This window comes from Vanacampus margaritifer, chromosome 3, assembly GCF_051991255.1.
Source record: "Vanacampus margaritifer isolate UIUO_Vmar chromosome 3, RoL_Vmar_1.0, whole genome shotgun sequence".
In the NCBI taxonomy this organism is placed as follows: Eukaryota; Metazoa; Chordata; class Actinopteri; order Syngnathiformes; family Syngnathidae; genus Vanacampus; species Vanacampus margaritifer.
In genome coordinates this window covers 27,887,845-27,907,399 of record NC_135434.1, presented here as the reverse complement: position 1 = coordinate 27,907,399, position 19,555 = coordinate 27,887,845, and the positions used below count along the sequence as shown (strand labels likewise).

General features: G+C 44.2%; 1 protein-coding gene across 3 annotated transcripts in view; it reads right to left on the bottom strand.

Annotated features, from left to right (window-relative positions):
* The window catches only part of gtf2h2 (general transcription factor IIH, polypeptide 2), a 47,931-nt gene that overhangs the window by 2,612 nt on the left and 25,764 nt on the right, over positions 1–19,555 (bottom strand). For 2 of the 3 annotated variants that reach the window (XM_077560531.1, XM_077560530.1), the window contains exons 11-14: positions 19,285–19,348; positions 18,546–18,649; positions 17,968–18,070; positions 4,587–4,626 (exon numbers count right to left, since the gene is read on the bottom strand). In XM_077560531.1, coding sequence (XP_077416657.1) covers positions 4,587–4,626; positions 17,968–18,070; positions 18,546–18,649; positions 19,285–19,348 — 311 coding nt within the window. Of the gene's footprint in view, positions 1–4,586; positions 4,627–9,028; positions 9,205–17,967; positions 18,071–18,545; positions 18,650–19,284; positions 19,349–19,555 lie in introns of those variants that run through there. The other variant, XM_077560532.1, reaches the window with a different exon arrangement.

The following is a 19,555-nucleotide window of genomic DNA, read 5'->3' as shown; positions in this document are numbered from 1 at the left end:
CTTCCTTTCCTCAGTCTCTCCTTTGGTCTCTTGAGGTCTCCCTGATTTGTTGAAATTTAGATGTCTCTGGGGTTGGTGAAGGACTCTGGTTGGTGGCCTGGTGGGTGGTGTCTGGTCGGTGCTGGATTTCACTTTCCTTTCTTTTCTTTGGTCCTTCCTCGGGTCTCCTGACCACCTCACGACTCTGGCTGGAAGTGTTCGGTTTAGGTGAACGGGATGGGATTTTTTTTAATAGGTTTTAGGTGAACTAATGAATACACACATACACTCACACGCACGCACGCACGCACACACACACGCGTCAAGTACAAGCCAGTGTACAACCCACAATACAACACTCCACCGTATCAGATAAAATAATGTACATAAACAATTTAACAAAACATTAGGGACTAGCACTCATCATTTACAGATAACTGATCTTTTTTGAAAACCTAAATTCAGAACTATGTGCATAAAGGGCGATGTGGGGTGGGGGTAGGGGTGTATGTGTGTGTGTGTGTGTGTGTGTGTGGGGGGGGGGTTTATCCGTTTGAGCTGCTGTCAAAAAAAAGAAAAAAAAAGTAATATTCGCGAATATTCATTTTGATTGCATGTATCCTCGCACTAAGGTTCAAAAAGGGGATCAAGTTCCATCTGTGTAGGTCAGCTTTAATATTGAAAGATAGTGGCTCATAGGTAGCACGAAAAAGCCATAAAAGATCACTAGTCAATTGTATCCCTAGGTATTTAATATTCTCATTTTCCCACTTTAAAATAAATTCTTTGTGTAGGGTTGCGGTGGGGGTATAGTTAAGTGTCATCACCTGCGTTTACTTGTTAACTTTATAGCCCGAAAACCTTCCAAAAATGAGTCAAGGATAACATCCGTTCCTTAAATGAGCTCTCTGGCGTCCCCAAACTAACCAAAACATCATCAGCAAACATAGCGACCTTGTGTTCTACTCCTGATATTAGGATACATCTGATTTTTGTATTTTGTCTTATTGATTGTCCTAGTGTCTTTATAAATAAATCAAAAAGGAGGGGTGACATTGGACAGCCCTGCCTACATCTCCATTGAAGGGGGAAACTTCCAGATAAGTCTCCATTGATCCTAATACGCGCCGAGGGCCTATCATACAATGCTTCAACTACTCTAATGAACTTGTCCCTAAAACCAAACTTCTTCAGCACTTTATATAGAAAATCCCATATGACCGAATCAAACGCCTTCTCGCCATCCAGAATCCCTATTATCGATTGCAATTTATTCTTGTGGATATGATCCATAATATGCAGTACTCTTCTGATATTATCAGTTGTTTACCTCTGGCGACAAAACTGATCTAAATTGATGAGGACTGGTAGCAGCTTCTCTAGTCTATGGGAAAGAATAAAAGTAAATATCTTATGATCCAAATTAAGTACACCGATTGGCCGATAGCTTCCACACTCCTGTTTGTCTTTCCCCTCTTTTGGGATAACTGACATTGTTGCCTATCTCCAGGAAGGTGGAATTATCCCCTCCTGCAATACAAAATTAAATGTTCTCACTAATAGTGGAGTTAGTTCCTGCCTTAGGCATCGGTACCAATGGGAATCATCGCCTTTCCTGATTTCAACGATGGCAGCATAAACTTCTTCTGCTGAAATTTGCTTGATCAAGTTCTCATTATGGTCTGGAAGCACTGGTAAGTCCAAGAAGCCAAGGAAGGCATTGATGCGATTTTCGTCCGAGGCCTTAGGTTGTAAATATAGATCCCTGTAGAAAGTTTAAAAATGTTCCTGAATCCTCCCCAATTCAGTCTCTAATACCTTAGTTTTAGGATTCTTAATTCTATATACAGTACTTTCCTCCTGTTGTTTTCTCAATTTATATGCCAGATATTTTGCTGATTTCCCACCCATCTCATAGTATTTCTGTTTTAGAAAAAATAGATTTTTTTGAGCCTCCTGTGTATAAATATAATTAATTTACCCTTGTACCTTTTTGATTTCCCTCTTTGTGATAGAACTTGGGTCATTTACATCTTCCAGTTGTTTCACTTTCAATTCCACCTGTAGATCTGTTAGTTTTTACCCTTTGAGGCGTTTAAGATGCGTAGTTATGGAGATTAAATTGCCCCTCATGACCGCTTTAAGCATGTCCCATAGAATAATAGGTGAGATTTCTTCCATGTCATTGATTTCCAGAAATACCTTTATGTCATGTCATCCTCAATTTTTGAGAGAGTGACAGGGTAGGGTCATTAAGTATATTAGAATTAAATCTCCACAATGTGTTACGCTGTCTTCCTAGCAATCAGAATACACCACAATATAGGGCTATGATCTTGTTAATATGTTGCAGCTTTTAACCTTAAATCTATCTATATTAAACATAAAAAAATCAAGTCTAGCGTAAACTTTGAACGATCTTGAATAATGTGTATAATCCCTGTTAGATATGTGTAACTCCCGCCAGACATCAACTATCCCCATTTCTGCAAAATTATCTTTAATTTTCCTTATGAGTGGGGTGGTTTGGTTTGATGAATTTGAGGAATCTAGTGCGGGATTAAGACGGAAATTAAAATCTCCCCCACATATAACAACAACCCGGGAATCAACCATCAGATTCAAAACACTCCTATAGAATAACCAGTCATTCCAAGTGGGGTATACACATCTATAATTGTAATATCAGATCCTTCTATCTTCCCAATTATTTTAACATGTCTACCTTCATCATCACAAGTTTCAGAAATATGTTCATAGTTAAGTGTTCCCGAAATGAGGATTGCCACTCCTCTCTTATGTTTTGCTTTATCAGATGAGGAAAACAAATTTAAAACCTTTTCTTTTTAATCTCATGTGTTCACTCTGGTTCAAGTGTGTCTATTGAAGTAAAGCAATCAGCAATTTTCACTGAATCACCTTGCATTGAAAAATAAAATTGGACAAAATCTCACATCCGCAGACCAGCAGCAGACCATTACGCCACCCCCCCACCCCCCACAACCCCGACCACCCCCCCCCCCCCCCCCCGTGAAAAAAACAAAAATATGTAAAGAATTTACATAGATATAACAAACAAACTGAAATGAAAATCAGACCAACCACACCACACCGCGGGCAGGGTAGAGGGTCCGGAATTGCAGATTCTTCTCTTTCAGGATCTGTCGCCCCCTGCTATACTCCTTCCTCATGGCCATAATCTCCGGTGGATTGTCATGATCGACGTTTACTTTGTTGTTGTTCCACATGAAACTCCTCTTCTGCCATGCCAGTCGGAGCACTTTTTCTTTTACAGTAAAGCACAAAAACGTTAACAAGATCAATCGAGGCTGGGCGCTGCTCGGCGGAGGTGACGACAAGGATTTGTGCACTCTCTGTATTTGCAATTCTACGGAGTCGGGAATTTCCAATCTGTCACGCAGAAGTTTTTCAACGATGATCATCGATTGTGAGCCTGACTCCTTCCGGTATTGCGTAGAGTCTAAGTGTCTCTTCCTCGAGTAGGCTTCCAGGGAGATAATTTTAGACTGAAGTTTTTCCTGAATTGTCATCATCTCAACCAGCATTTCGTCTGTACTCCGCAACTTTTCTTTGTGTTTGGCAACCCCTTGTTTCCACATCGCAGTGCCTTGCATTGGCCTTATCTAGCTCTCCCCTAATATCTTGCAGTTGTGCTTTTGTGTCTTTCAAATCTTTCACTTCTCTCCCGACTCCTCTCAACTCCATCAGATTACCATTAGGTTCACCGGCCCTTTCTTGGATTCATTTAGCTTCAATAAAAGTGTGTTCAATGACTAATGAACTCCATCTTGATCAATCATGTGATCCATATCTGCACATCGCACGGCTTCGAGGCGGAACTGATTAACAGCAGATCGGAATGGATCACACATGTAAACAGGTGACCACAGATCTTATTCGGAATGATTATGATACCAGTTCATAGTAGTTTCGTTACTCACAAGACTACGATTTCTTGTGAATAGAGCATGCGCAGAACACAAACCAAAGGCTCCGTTCAAAGGAGGTACCCCAATCACGTTCATATGACCAAATACTCGTGTTAGAAAAAAGGGATAGGCTAGGGGTCTTATTTGGGTTTTGGAAGGGTTATTGACTGCATGTAAACATACTGACAGAAAGAAGATGAACCACACAGTCTGGAGAAGGCATGAATTATGAGAGACAGAAATACTTTGATTGCAGTGATTGCAACAAAAAACATAAGCTGTGCAATAAAATACTATGTTGATAGTACAAAGAATAGGTGACTTTCAGCTTTGCCTTGTTAGGGGGGCGTCAACAAAGCGAGTCACTCACATGATTTGTTTGACACAGTTTTTATGCTGGATGCCCTTCCTGATCTATCCCACCAATATTTATCAGGGCTTGTGACTGCCAGTGATTGGGAATTGCTGCGCTGACCAGGAATCAAATTTGCACTACATAAAAGGCAGGAGGAGCATGTACCACAACACCAGTGCTACCCGTTAATATTGTGGCTCAGGAATATGCCAAGTAAAATATGGAATTTGAATTATCTTGTGCAATGACAATTTCATAGCTACAGTAGAAATAGAAAGCTAGACATTAAAAGCTATACTTACCCTTTTATCTTTTAATTCTCCTTGACAAGACTCACAGAACCTGAAATCAACCACAGTGAAATGCATTAGAACGTATATTCACAAAATTCTACATAAAAGACTGAAAATGTATGAACTGTACAATGCATAGACAATGACACTTAATGCATACAAATATTGCAACAGCAATAGTAACTGGGAAAAAAGTAAATTCGGTCTCTCCAACAACAGCTTCAGCTGTTCTGTGTTTCCAGAATATGTTGGTGTCTTTCTGTGGAATGTGTGTATGATGTGTGTAACCAGTCATTCAGAAGAGGAGTGATCATATTCTCTGTGCCCTGCCTGGAGTCAAAAGCATAAATTGCTCTAAATTGGATGCTGAAGATTTCAGATTCAGTGGGAACTTTGGAACACATAATTGTTTCTTTTTTTCTTTAATTTAAAAAAAAATAAAAATTCCCTGGAGAAAGTTCAGTATTGTTCATTCGGTAATCTTACCGATTCGACATGTCATCATAATTGCTCTCTCTTTTTTTCTCTTCTTTTTCTTTTTTTATGTGCGTGAGCATGTACATGTGCGGGTGTGTGTGTGCATGTGTGCGTGCGTGTGAGTATCTACTCATTAATTCACCTAAAACCTATAAAAAATCCCATACGGTTCACCTAAACCGAATACTTCAGAATCCAGCTCGAGTCGTGAGGTTGTCAGGAGACCCGAGGAAGGATCAAAGAAAAGAAAGGAAAGTGAAATCCAGCCCCGACCAGACATCACCTACTACCCACCGGGTTACCAACCAGAATCTTTCACCAACCCCAGAAACATCTAAATTCCAACAAATTAGGGAGACCTCAAGAGACCAAAGGAAAGACTGAGGAAAGGAAGGAAGGATGAAGCAGAGTGAGATGCACAGACATCAGCCTCCATTGATTCAACGACCAGAGGAAGAAGCAGATTGTGTTTGGATTTCGGTAGATGCTGGTGGTTGCCAGCAGGGGCCAACGGCCGGAGAGCAAACCCAGGAGCGCCCCAACGCAACAGAAGGGGGCACGGTAGGCCCGCCAGGCATCCCACCGGCCCACAGCCGGAGTTCGCCAGCTCGCCGACTGGCGAACTCTACCCCTACACCGTGGATGTGACCCCGCCCAGTGTTTATATACAAGTGTGTGTGAGTGTGGTGCATTCAAATTGGGAGCAGGTGAAATGGAGCAGAGGGAAATGATATCCGCCCCCCTCCGATCCACCTGCTTCCCAGACGTGTCAGTGAGTGTATGTTGTGCATAAAAAAAAGGCGTGGTGGCGTGGCGGGGATACAGATGGGGGACCGCAGCACTGCCTAATAGACCCCCCCCCCCCCAGTTGTGGGGTGCATTAAAATTGGAGGGGAGTTGTAGGGCGAAGACAGTGTCTTCACCCTACCCCACCTCCCAAAGTGTTTGTTATGTGCCCTATGTCTCAGAACAAAGTGTATTGTGCAAAACTAAAGCAGTGAGTTAAGAAGAGCGACCAGCGGGGCCCCTCACAACCGGGATGGGGCAGGAGGCGCACTCGGCAACCACACATCCACCCACCCCTCCCCCCTCCGGACATATAGGAACAGCGCGGCGGGGCGATAGGGCTCGTCCCCCGGACACTGGGGCCCGCCAGAGGTGCCAGGAGGCTCGCCGGAGGGGGCAGGAACAACACCCCTACCCGCCCGCTCTGCCCCCGGAGCCCCGAGTTCCCGGGCGACGGATGGAGCCCCCGGCCCAGGGGAGGGGGAGAAAGGCGGACAGGGGAGGGGGTGCGGTACCGGGGTGCGGAGACGACAAGAAGTACAAGGGGCAGCGGCAGGGCAGCAAAGAGAGGGGGAAGAAGGAGGAAGGGTGACAAGGGAGAAGGGACAGGGAGGCGGAGGACGGGCGCCAGGGAGAGCACCGCAACGCAGCACCCCCCCAAGAGACCCAGGGAACAGCCAAGACATTAAATTTCACAAACTTGAATCCAAAAGTCAGATTCCGGAGCTATAGACAAGGCTGTCTCCCATTTCAAGATGGGTAAATACATTTTATCAGTATACGAAAGTAACATATATTTTTTGAGAGTATTTTTTGTTGTTGTCTGAGAAAGCTTTGTAATATCTTTAGCTAAAACAGGCGGTTGGAGCGTACCCCGAAGTGTTGGAATTTGTTTCTTTTTCATACTTTTAACTTGCAGATAATGTAAAAAAATTCAGTTTTTTATTTTTAGAGCAAGGATGTATATGATATGAACATATTATCTGAGAAAAGATGGTGGAGATGTGTAATTCCTTTCTGCTCCCACACACCTAAATAAAACGATTGGTTGTTAAGTTGAAAGTAGGGGTTATGCCATAGGGGAGAAAGCCCGCAGGGCTCCACTTGGGCTTTTGTAATTTCTAGTGCCTTCCACCAGGCAGTCAGGGTGGCGGAAATCATTGGCTTTTTAAAACCATTATGTCGCTTAATCGATATTGTAATAAAGAGTAAATCTAAAAGTGTGAGGTTATTACAAGAATTGTTTTTTTAGCGACAGTAAGGGCGCTGCCAAGGCCTGAGGGGCCCTGGGGGGTTGTGCTTCCTCTGTCCTGGCCGGGGTCGACGGCTCTCCTCTAAGATGGAGGTTTTCATGCATGCCAGATCCACCACACCAGCATCTACCGAAATTCAAACAGAATCTGCTTTTTCCTCTGGTCGTTGAATCAGTGGAGGTTGATGTCTGTGGATCTTACTCTGCTTCATATTTCCTTCCTTCCTTTCCTCAGTCTCTCCTTTGGTCTCTCGAAGTCTTCCTTATTTGTTGGAATTTAGATGTTTCTGGGGTTGGTGAAATACTTTTTTTTTTTTCTGGAGAGCTCAGTATTGTTCATTCGGTAATTTTACCGATTTGACATGTCATCATCATTGCTCTCCTTTTTTTTTTGTGTGTATGTGGGTGATTATGTGTGTGTGCGTGTGTGTGTGTATTCATTTGTTCACCTAAAACCTATTAAAAAAAATCCCATACCGTTCACCTAAACCGAACACTTCCAGCCAGAGTCGTGAGGCCGTCAGGAGACCCGAGGAAGGACCAAAGAAAAGAAAGGAAAGTGAAATCCAGCACCGACCAGACACCACCCACCAGGCCACCAACCAGAGTCCTTCACCAACCCCAGAGACATTTAAATTTCAACAAATCAGGGAGACCTCAAGAGACCAAAGGAGAGACTGAGGAAAGGAAGGAAGGACAGACAAAGCAGAGTGAGATCCACAGACACCAGCCTCCACCGATTCAATAACCTGAAAAAGAAGCAGATTGTGTCTGAGTTTCGATAGATGCTGGTGTGGTGGATCTGGCATGCATGAAAATCTCAACCAAATAGGGGGAGCCGTCAACCCCTGCCAGGACAGAGCAAGCGCAGCACCTCAGGGCCCCCCATGCCGCAAACCCAGGAGCAGGAGCGCCCCCCACCCCAACGCGGCCCGCGCCCCCAACCCAACGCAGCAGGACGGGGCACTGCAGCCCCGCCAGGCACCCCACCGGTCCACAGCCCCCGCTCCCCCCACGACCCCCCACCCCCTATCCACCCAAACCCAGCCCCAGCCGCCCCCAGGCCCCCAAACCCCCAGACACCCTCCCACCCCCAGCACCCAGCCACCCCCACCACCGCCCTCCCGACCCCACCCCCACCAACCGGCAACCCCCCAGCCCCCGACCCCCAGATCCCGGGGATCCCCCGCACCCAGGCACCGGCGCCGGAGAGGGGCCGGGCAGCGGAGCGGAGAGGGCATCCGCGCCCACCCCACCCTCCACCGCGTGGAGGGACGGAACACCGGGGGCAGAAGGGGGGATGGGGGCACCGGGGGACGGGCGGCACCCCCGAACCCCAGGCCCAGCGGGGAAAGGCCCCGGTCGTCACTCCAGCGTTCTTAGTGAAAGTTAACCCTGTTACTGATTTCGCCAGCTCGCCGACTGGCAAACTCTACCCCTAAACCTTGAATGTGACCCAACCCAGTGTATATACAAGTGTGTGTGTATGGTGCATTAAAATTGGGAGCAGGTGAACCGGAGCAGTGGGAAATGATATCCCCATACTCCGATCCACCTGCCTCCCAGGCATGTCAGTGAGTGTATGTGGTGCATAAAAAAAAATAGGGGGGGGGGGGCACGGCGGGGACACGGACAGGGGACCGCAGCACTGCTCCAACCTGCGGTCTGCCCCAACCGATGGCGACCCCCCCCCCCCCCAAAGTGTGGTATGTGCTCTATATAGGTATGTCTATAAAAGTGTATTGTGCAAAACTAGTGCAGTGAGTTAAGAGGAGCGACCAGTGGGGCCCCCCCAACCGGCGCACCGGCCCACCAAACCCCCATCCACCCCACCAGGACCCCGGCGGGCATATGGGACCAGCCCGGCGGGGCGATAGGGCTCGCCCCCCGCATACTGGTGAGCAACGCAGCACCCCCCAAGAGACCCAGGGAACGGCCAAGACGCAGCCGCCACCCAGCAGCCAACAGAGGGGCAGACCCGCCCACGCCCAGCCAGGGGGGGTCAGCACCTATAGAATTAATCCCCTGGCATGCAGTGAATCCGAATATTAACCCTTAGTGCCCATTGCAGGTGAATCTGCTCGATCCTGTTGGCAGCAACTGGGTTCCTGACTATAAAAACACAACCATTAGTTACAAATTACCAAATACAGAAACATCAATGTAAGTTATCGCGATGTGGTGGCTCTCGCTAACAGGCAGAATTAAGTAACCAGAATAAGGTTAAAATATTCTATATACGTAGACCATGTTTCTATAAATTTTGATATTTGTTTTTTATTAGAGGCAGATCTTTTTTCCATTAAAATGTGATTTATGAGGAGGTTAGACCATTGGTCAATGTACAGAGTTTGTTTATTTTTCTAGTTAACAAGAATTGTTTTTTTTTGCGATAGTAAGGGCTACAAGTGTAGATCGAAATTGTTTATGTGGCAAGTCAGTTGTTGTTAGGTCACCTAGCAAACACAAGTTTGGAGATAAAGGTATCCTACAGTCCAAGATAGCGGAAAGTTTTTCTAAGACTTAAGTCCAGAAATACATAACCGGAGTGCATAACCATAAAGAATGAAAATAAGTGTCTGTAGTGTTTTGTAAACACTGGAGACAAATGTCGGAGTCTGAGAGTCCCATTTTCTTCATCATATATTGAGTAATGTATGTTCTATGAATAATTTTATATTGGATAAGTTGTAAATTTGTGTGTTTTGTCATTTTAAATGCGTTTTCACAAACTTGAATCCAAAAGTCAGATTCCGGAGCTTTTGACAAGTCTGTCTCCCATTTCGAGATGGGTAAAGACATTTTATCAGTATATGAAAGTAACTTAGATAATTGGTTGTTAAGTTGAAAGTCGGGGTTATACCATAGGGGAGAAAGCCCACAGGCTCCACTTGGGCTTTTGTAATTTCTAGTGCCTTCCACCAGGCAGTCAGGGTGGCGGAAATCATTGGGTTTTTAAAACCATTATGTCGCTTAATCGATATTGTAATAAAGAGTAAATCTAGAAGTCTGAGGTTATTACAATCCTTCTGTTCTAGTTCCAGCCAACAGTTAGCATCTCTGTTGGGTTGTGCCCATAGAATGAAATATTGTAGCTGGTTAGTTATATAGTAGTACATAAAATTTGGTGCCTCTAAACCACCTTTGGATTTACTTTTCTGAAGAGTAGCTAGGCTAATCTTTGCTTTTTTCTTTATTCCAGTAAAATTGTGTAACGGCTGAGTCCAACAACTGGAACCAGTTAGCCGTAGGTTTAAATGGAATCATTGAGAAAAAATAGTTTATTTTGGGTAAAACTTTCATTCTTTCGTTCTATTAGAGAAATAGGAAGATTATTCCAGCGCTCCAAGTCACTATAAATGTTATCCAGAAGTGGAGAAAAATTCAAATGAATTAAATCAGTTAATTTAGGTGAGATTTTTATGCCTAAGTATTTTAAATTACCTATGTATGAAATGAGTAGTGTGGGTCCTGGCTTGCAGGGTTCCATGAATTTTCTGTAATAGGTAGAAGTGTTGATTTTGTCCAGTTAATAGAATAATCTGATAACTGTGAGAATTTAGTTATTAAGTTAAATACTTCCCCTAACGAAATAGCAGGCTTTTCTAAATAAAGTAAAATATCATCGGCATATAGATTAATTTTATGTTCTGTTACCCCAGAGTGAATTCCTTGAATCCTTCTTTCCTAGGCGTATGGCTAATGCAAGTGGCTCAATAAATATTGCATGTTTCATTACATTAATGCCAACATGGCAATCCAGTCAGCTTTGCGGTGCACTTGCTAGTGTGTCGTGGCTACACTGAAAACCAGAAGTGATGAAAGGAGCCTCGAGGATTATTACATTTGGATTTACTGATTATGCTGTCCATGAAGTTGGCGAAAAGAGGACAGAAAAATGCATGGTTTGTGGCTCAAAGATGATAAGACAACACCTAAAACGTCAAACTTCATTCATAACTACAAAACCCACAAAGACAGGTAAGCTAACACACACAGTTTTGCTAGCAACACCAAGATGGGTTTTGGACCATTTAAAATTTTTTGGATTGTGAACACGCAAGTACAGCTCAGTAATGTAATTAGCGGCGTGATGGTACATGAGTTGTTTGTTTCTACTGTTGCAGTTAGGTTCGCATATTGTCTATTAGATTTCTGCAAATGTATTAAAAAATATATATATAAGAAACTAGGGATGTTAAAAAAAACCAATACAGCGCACAATTCTCATATTGATTCAATATGCAGCTGAATCGATTTTTAAAGATGAATTTTTGATGGAAATATTCATCAAAATATCTTAATTGGGGTTAGGGTTCACACTTGAAGCCTGGAAAAATGTTTTATTAATGGAACATTAAGACTTAAAATCTGATTTCAATGCTGTTCAAACATGAAACAGATAGCAACCTGTTTGTTAAATACAGTGGCTCACAGTTTTAAGACTGAATTACATTTTCATACAAATCTTACAGTGTACATGAACAACAAGTTTACTGATTAGTATTTTCTAAATTTGAGTTAAAAAAAAAATCGCAATAATTGACGTATAGATTCGTATCGGGATTAATTGGTATCAAATTGTGACCTAGCTAGCTACTAGCAAGCTACTAGGCAATTCACACCCCTATAATAAACCATGTCCAATGGTATTCACAGCCTTTGCCATGAAGCTCAAAATGTAATTGATTTTTATTGGTACTTGGCATATATATTGATAAGAAGGTGTTAGATGGAATAAGAACTCCACTTTTGGCGATTACAATCTACTAAAGTAATAGGGGAATATATGGATGATTTTGGCCTCGTCGACAGCTGCAGACTTAAAAACCCGACTAAGAAGGAATTTAGCTTCTTTTCCGCGGTGCACCGGTCTTTTTCAAGAATTTATTATTTTCTTACAAATAATTCTATTGCTGATAAAATTGGTACAAAAACACATCCTATTATTATTAGCGACCATGCACCAGTCTCCCTTATCCCACAAGTTGATTATACCTTTAAACCACCCCCGACATGGCGTTTCAACATCTCAGTGCTAAATGACGCAGAGTTTGACAAAATTATAAGAAGAGAGTGAGCAGACTTTTTGGAAATAAATGACTCTCCAGACTTATCTCCATCTCTGGGAAGCTGGGAAAGCGGTAATTAGAAGTAAAATTATATCATATTCATCTTATAAAAACAGGATCAAAAATTTGAAAAAGACTTAGAAGATAAAATTAAACAACTGGTGAATGCATTCAATCACCAGAAGAAATGAATCACATTTTTTATAACTATTATCGCAACCTATACTCAGAAACTAACAAGCCTAACCCTGAGCTCCATTATTCTTAAGAGTAGTAACAGAAATTAAAACTAATGGTTACATACGCCCACACATGAACACAGCAGCAATTAAACTTTTATTAAAGCCATAAAAAGACCCCACCCTTTCATCAAGTTATCGTCTGATTTCACTAATTAACACTGATATTAAAATTATCGCTAAGGCCTTCGCATCGAGACTAGAAAAAGTAATCTCGACAATTGTTCAAAGCGACCAAACAGGCTTTATTAAAGGTTGTCACTCTACTATACCCTACTCTACTATACTATACTCTACTATATTAGGAGGCTCTTTAACCTTATTAGCATGTCATAGCGGCATGATAAAAAAGCATTTATTATATCGTTGGATGCAGAAAAAATTTGACAAAGTTAACTAGTCCTTCACTTTGCTGTTTTAAATAAATTTGGCTTTGGAAAGTCATTTATTCACTGGGTGTCAGTATTATATGATTCTCTTAAAGCTACAGTTACTCCTCATGGGATTACATTTCAGAGTTTTACTCTACAGAGAGGCACAAGCCCATTGTCCCCTTTATTATTTGCGATATTTATTGAGCCACTTGCATTAGCTATACGCCAGGAAAGAAGGATTCAAGGAATTCACTTCGGGGTAACAGAACACAAAATTAATCTATATGCCGATTAGGGGTGTGAATTGCCTATTCGCTTGCGATTCGATCTGTATCACGATTCATAGGTCACAATTCGATTCAATTAATCCCGATACGAATCTATAAATCTTTTTTTTTTTACTCAAATTTAGAAAATATTAATCAATAAACATGTACATGTACACTGTAAGATTTGTATGAAAATGTACTTAAGGCTTATAAACTGTGGTGCACCGTATTTAACAAACAAACAAATCAAATTTTAAGGCTTAATGTTCCATTAATATAACATTCTTCCATGCTTTAAATGTGAACCCTAACTCTAATTAAGACATTTTGTCGAATATTTCCATCAAAAATTGATCTTTAAAAATCAATTCGGCTACACATTGAATCAATACGAGAATTGTGCGCTGCAATATCGCGATATATTGCCCAATGGATTTTTTTTAACACCCCTAATGCTGATGAGATTTACTTTATTTAGAAAAACCTGCTATCGCGTTAGGGGAAGTATCTAACTTTCTCACATTTATCAGATTATTTTATTAACTCGACAAAATCAACACTACTACCTATTACAGAAAATTCATGGAACCCTGCAAGCCAGGACACCCACGCTACTCATTTCCTATAGGTAATTTAAAATACTTAGGCATAAAAATCTCACCTAAATTAACTGATTTAATTCATTTAAACTTTACTCCACTTCTGGATAGCATTTATAGTGACTTGGAGCGCTGGAATAATCTTCCTATTTCTCTAATAGGACAAATAGCCACCATTAAATTGAAAGTTTTACCCAAAATAAACTATTTTTTCTTAATGATTCCATTTGAACCTACGGCTAACTGGTTCCAGTTGTTGGACGCGGCTGTTACAAAATTTTACTGGAATACAAAAAAAAGCAAAGATTAGTCTACTCTTAAGAAAAGTAAATCCAAAGGTGGTCTAGAGGCACCACATTTTCTGCACTACTATATTGCTAACCAGCTACAATATACATTCTATGGGCACAACCCAACAGAGATACTAACTGTTGGCGGGAACTAGAACAGAAGGATTGTAATAAACTCAGACTTCTAGATTTACTCTTTATTACAACATCGATGAAGCGACACAATTTTTTTAAAAACCCAATGATTTCCGCCACCCACTAGAAATTACAAAAGCCCAATTGGAGCCCTGTGGGCTTTCTTCCATATGGCATAACCCCGTTTTATTTAGGTGTGTGGGAGCAAAAAGGAATTACACATCTCCACCATCTTTTCTCAGATAACATGTTTATATCATATGCATCCTTGCTCCAAAAACAAAAAATAAAAAACGGATGTTTTTTACATTATCTGCAAGTTAAAAATATGATAAAGAAACAAATTCCAACACTTCGGGGTACGCTCCAACCGCCTGTTTTAGTTAAAGATATTACAAAGCTTTCTCCGTCAACAACAACAACAAAAAAACTCTCAAAAATATATAAGTTACTTTTGTATACAAATAAAATGTATTTACCCTTCTCGAAATGGGAGACAGACTTGTCTATAGCTCCGGAATTTGACTCTTGGATTCAAGTTTGTGAAAACTTATTTAAATGACAAAACACACAAATTTACAACTTATCCAGCATAAAATTATTCATAGAACATATATTACTCAATATATGATGAAGAAAATGGGACTCTCAGACTCCGACATTTGTCTCCAGTGTTATCTACATCTATTTGTGCAATCTACACTTGTAGCACTTACAATCGCTAAAAAAAACAATTCTTTTTTTTTTCTATTTTTCTGGAGAGCTCAGTATTGTTCATTCGGTAATTTTACCGATTTGACATGTCATCATCATTGCTCTCCTTTTTTTTTTTGTATGTGGGTGATTATGTGTGCGTGCGAGTGGGTGTGTATTCATTAGTTCACCTAAAACCTATTAAAAAAAATCCCATACCGTTCACCTAAACCGAACACTTCCAGCCAGAGTCGTGAGGCCGTCAGGAGACCCGAGGAAGGACCAAAGAAAAGAAAGGAAAGTGAAATCCAGCACCGACCAGACACCACCCATCAGGCCACCAACCAGAGTCCTTCACCAACCCCAGAGACATCTAAATTCCAACAAATCAGGGAGACCTCAAGAGACCAAAGGAGAGACTGAAGAAAGGAAGGAAGGACAGACGAAGCAGAATGAGATCCACAGACACCAGCCTTCACCGATTCAATGCCCTGAAAAAGAAGCAGATTGTGTCTGAGTTTCGATAGATGCTGGTGTGGTGGATCTGGCATGCATGAAAATCTTCACCAAAGAGGGGGAGCCGTTGACCCCTGCCAGGACAGAGCAAGCGCAGCACCTCAGGGCCCCCCAGGCCGCGGCAGCGCCAAAGGATGACCCCCGGGCCCCGCATGGGCCACCGGCCAGAGAGCAAACCCAGGAGCGCCCCCCACCCCAACGCGGCCCGCGCCCCCAACCCAACGCAGCAGGACGGGGCACTGCAGGCCCGCCAGGCACCCCACCGGTCCACAGCCCCCGCTCCCCCCACGACCCCCATCCACCCCAACCCAGCCGCCCCCAGGCCCCCAGACACCACCCCTGACCCCACCCCCATCAACCGGCAGCCCCCCAGTCCCCGACCCCGAGATCCCGGTGATCCCCCGCGCCCACCCCACCCCCCACCGCGTGGAGGGACGGAACACCGGGGCAGAAGGGGAGATGGGGGCACCGGGGGATGGGCGGCACCCCCGAACCCAAGGCCCAGCGGGGAAAGGCCCCGGTCGTCGTTGTTAACTGGAAAAATAAACAAACTCTGAATATCGACCAATGGTCTGACCTCCTCATAAATCACATTTTAATAGAAAAAATATGTGCCGTAAATAAAAGGGGGGCAGCTGCATTGTGGTGCTTTCCCTGGTGTCCAGAGTGGCCCCAGCGCGGTCAGTCGCTCCGTGCCCGGTCTCCGGGGTGCCCTGTGGTTCCCTCTCCTTTCCCCCTTCCTCCCCCTTGCCGCTTCTCCCCGCTCGTCCTCCGCTTCCCAGTCCCTTCTCCCTCATCACCCTTCCTTCTCCTCCCCTCTCTCTGCTGCCCTGCCGCCGCCCCTTGCCCTTTTTGTCGTCTCCTCCTCCCTTCCCGTCCCCCTCCCCTGTCCCCCCCCCCCCCCCCCCTGGGCCGGGGGCTCCATCCGTGGCCCGGGTCTCGGGGCGTTTGGGGGTGTTGTTCCTGCCCCGCTCCAGTGAGCCTCCTGCCCCTGCCGGGTTGGGAGAGGCCCCGCTGGTCGCTCTTCTTAACTCACTGCACTAGTTTTGCACAATACACTTTGTTAATAGACACATAGGGCACATAACATACACTTTCACAATTTTAATGCACCCTACAAATAGGGGGGGGGGGGGAATCGGGGGGGCATTGGTTGGGGCAGACCGCAGTATTAAGCAATGCTTCGGTCCCCCATCTGTATCCCCGCCGCGCCACCACGCCCCCCCTCTATTTTTTTAATGCACCACATACACTCACCGACACGTCTGGGGAGCAGGTGGATCGGAGCGGGGGGATATCATTTTCCTCTGCTCCGGCTCACCTGCTCCCAATTTTAATGCACCACACACACACACTTGTATATACACTGGGTGGGGTCACATCCATGGTTTAGGAGTAGAGTTCGCCTGTCGACGAGCTGCCTAACTCAGTAACAGGGTTAGCTTTCACTAGGTACGCTGGCGTGACGACCGGGACCTTTCCCCGCCGGGCCTGGGGTTCAGGGGTGCCGCCCGTCTCCTGGTGCTCCCATCACCCCTTTCGCCCCGTGTTCCGCCCCACCACGCAGCTAGAGGTGGGGTGGGCGCGGGTGCCCTCGCCGCTCCGCTGTCCGGCCCCTCTCCAGCACCGATGACTGGGTACGGGGGGTCGGGGTTTTGAGGGCTGGTGGGGGTACCGGCTTGGTGGCGGGGATGGGTGGGTGTTGGTTTGGTGGTTTGGGGACCTGGAAACGGCGGGGGCTGGGTTGTGGTGGGTGGCGGCGGGGGCCGGGGGGGGTCGTGGGGGGGAGCAGGGGCTGTGGGCCGGTGGGGTGCCCGGTGGGCCTGCCGTGCCTCATTCTGCTGCATTGGGCTTGGGGCGTGGGCCGTGTTGGGGTGGAGGGGCGCTCCGGCTCCGGGTTTGCTCTCCGGCTGGTGGCCCTTGCGGGGCCCAGGGGTTGTGCCTTGGCGCTGCCGCGGCCTGAGTGTACCTGAAGAGTTGTGCTTGCTCTGTCCTGGCCGGGGTCGACGGCTCCCATCTTTGGTGGAGGTTTTCATGCATGCCAGATCCACCACACCAGCATCTACCGAAATTCAAACACAATCTGCTTCTTCCTCTGGTCGTTGAATCGGAGAAGACTGATGTCTGTGGATCTCACTCTGGTTCAATTTTCCTTCCTTCCTTTCCTTAGTCTTTCCTTTGGTCTCTTGAAGTCTCCCAAATTTGTTGGAATTTAGATGTTTCTGGGGTTGGTGAAAGATTCTGGTTGGTAACCCGGTGGGTAGTAGGTGATGTCTGGTCGGTGCTGGATTTTACTTTTCTTTGATCCTTCCTTGGGTCTCCTGACAACTTCACGACTCTAGCTAGATTCTTAAGTATTCGGTCTAGGTGAGCGGTATGGGATTTTTAATAGGTTTTAGGTGAATTAATGAGCACACACTCACACGCACGCACATATACACACACACACCCGCACATACAAAAAAAAGAAAAAAGGAGAAGGGGGGGAGAGAGAGAGAGAGCAATGATGATGACATGTCGAATAGGTAAGATTACCAAATGAACAATACTGAGCTCTCTCAGAGAAAAAAGAAAAGGATCTCAACTTTTGTTTCACCTTCAGACCACTTTATTCCTTTGCACTCTGCTCCCACCACCGCTACAACCACCGTCCAATACTTTTAATTTTAGCACTAACTCATTACTAACCTTTTTTCTTGGGGGTTTCCTACTGGTGATTCAATGAAGACATGAAGGGGGAAGAGGTGATGAAAGGATCTGGCAAGGTGTGGGGCTGACACAAGGGTCAAACCTTGATGACAAAATAACATAAATGGCATATAAATATTGTGTTTTTTTTAAGCCGGAACATAATTAAAACAATACATACTATATCTACGGTGGAATCACTTAAGTCAAACACAGTAAATATGGTGCAGTTTGGCGTTTTACCCACTTCCAAGTCCATCATCATAGGTGGCATAAGAATTTAGCCCTGTGACTATTTAAAATTGGCTCCATGTTTTTGTTCTGATAACCACCATAAAAGTGATGGCAAAAAGGAAAGCTGGAAGCTGTAATGATAACCATAGTAGGCAACATGTGTCCCTAATCCTGTCTGTCAACAGACATACAACAAAGCTCTTATTTCTAGCAATACCGCTGTGTTTGACTTTGGACATTCCACTGTGATTTGTACCTTAGCATTAACATTAGCATTGTTATTGCATCAACAGTCTAAAATTTATATCATGCAGCCTTGATCATACGTCTTCAGTTAGACATACCACAGACTTTACATTCCACTGGAAGCTCCACGTATTTAGCATGGCACTGCGGACACAAGTATCCTCCCAGAGAGAGACCAGGACCATTGGTGCCATCTAACAGACTTTTACACAAACAATGAACATTAAAAAAAAATATCCATTCTGGTGAAAAGCTGCGGTAACTATACAAAGCCAGGTTACAGCCACATACAGGTTCAATTGTATAGACTGCAACTTTTGACATTTGCAGCCGGTCACTCATTAGCTGCCTCCCATTTAGAGCCTACATCCCTCATTGGCAGCATTTAAAGACGAAAGATGTCATAATGCATACTTGTGGCCTCCCATAGCCAAAGATTATTTTATTTTGTATCAGTGCTACTGGATGTTTATCAGCATTTTCTGAAGAACTCTTTGGGTTTATAAAACAACCAAAAAACAAAACAAAAAAACTAATGTTTTTTTGGAGGGATTGAAAATTATTCCAAGGGCCACTCAGAATGTAATCAGGGTCCACAGTTGCCCATCTCTGCTAGATGGCATTGTGATTGGACCTCGAATTTTGAAAATTTTGATGCACTTTTAAGTGGTACCTCCAAAGGTTTCAACTCCATTGATCAAGTAGAAAGTGTCCATTGAAAGGTGCAGACCCTAAACTGGGACATAGCTACAGGTATACATTTCATAGACAATAAATGAATGTTTTTTGATGGCGGTAAATGCTTTTTTGAGTACTCGTTTTAAGTGGTATACTCACGCCATGCTGAAAGAGGGTTTGGCGTTCTGGTCCGTCAGAGAGCCAAAGGTATGCTGGGGAAACCCTGATAGTAGAAAAAAATGTGAGTTATTCAGTTCCTCAAGAGAAAATAAACAAAATATACAGTGTGATTAAGTAGCTAGGATTGCGCAAAGCACACACCTACGGTATCTGCATAAGGCTTACGAGCTAATAAAGTCAGAGCAAAAACACTAATGGGCTCTGCACACGGGAGGCGACGTCGCTCGCTCTCAATTAATTTCCTATGGAA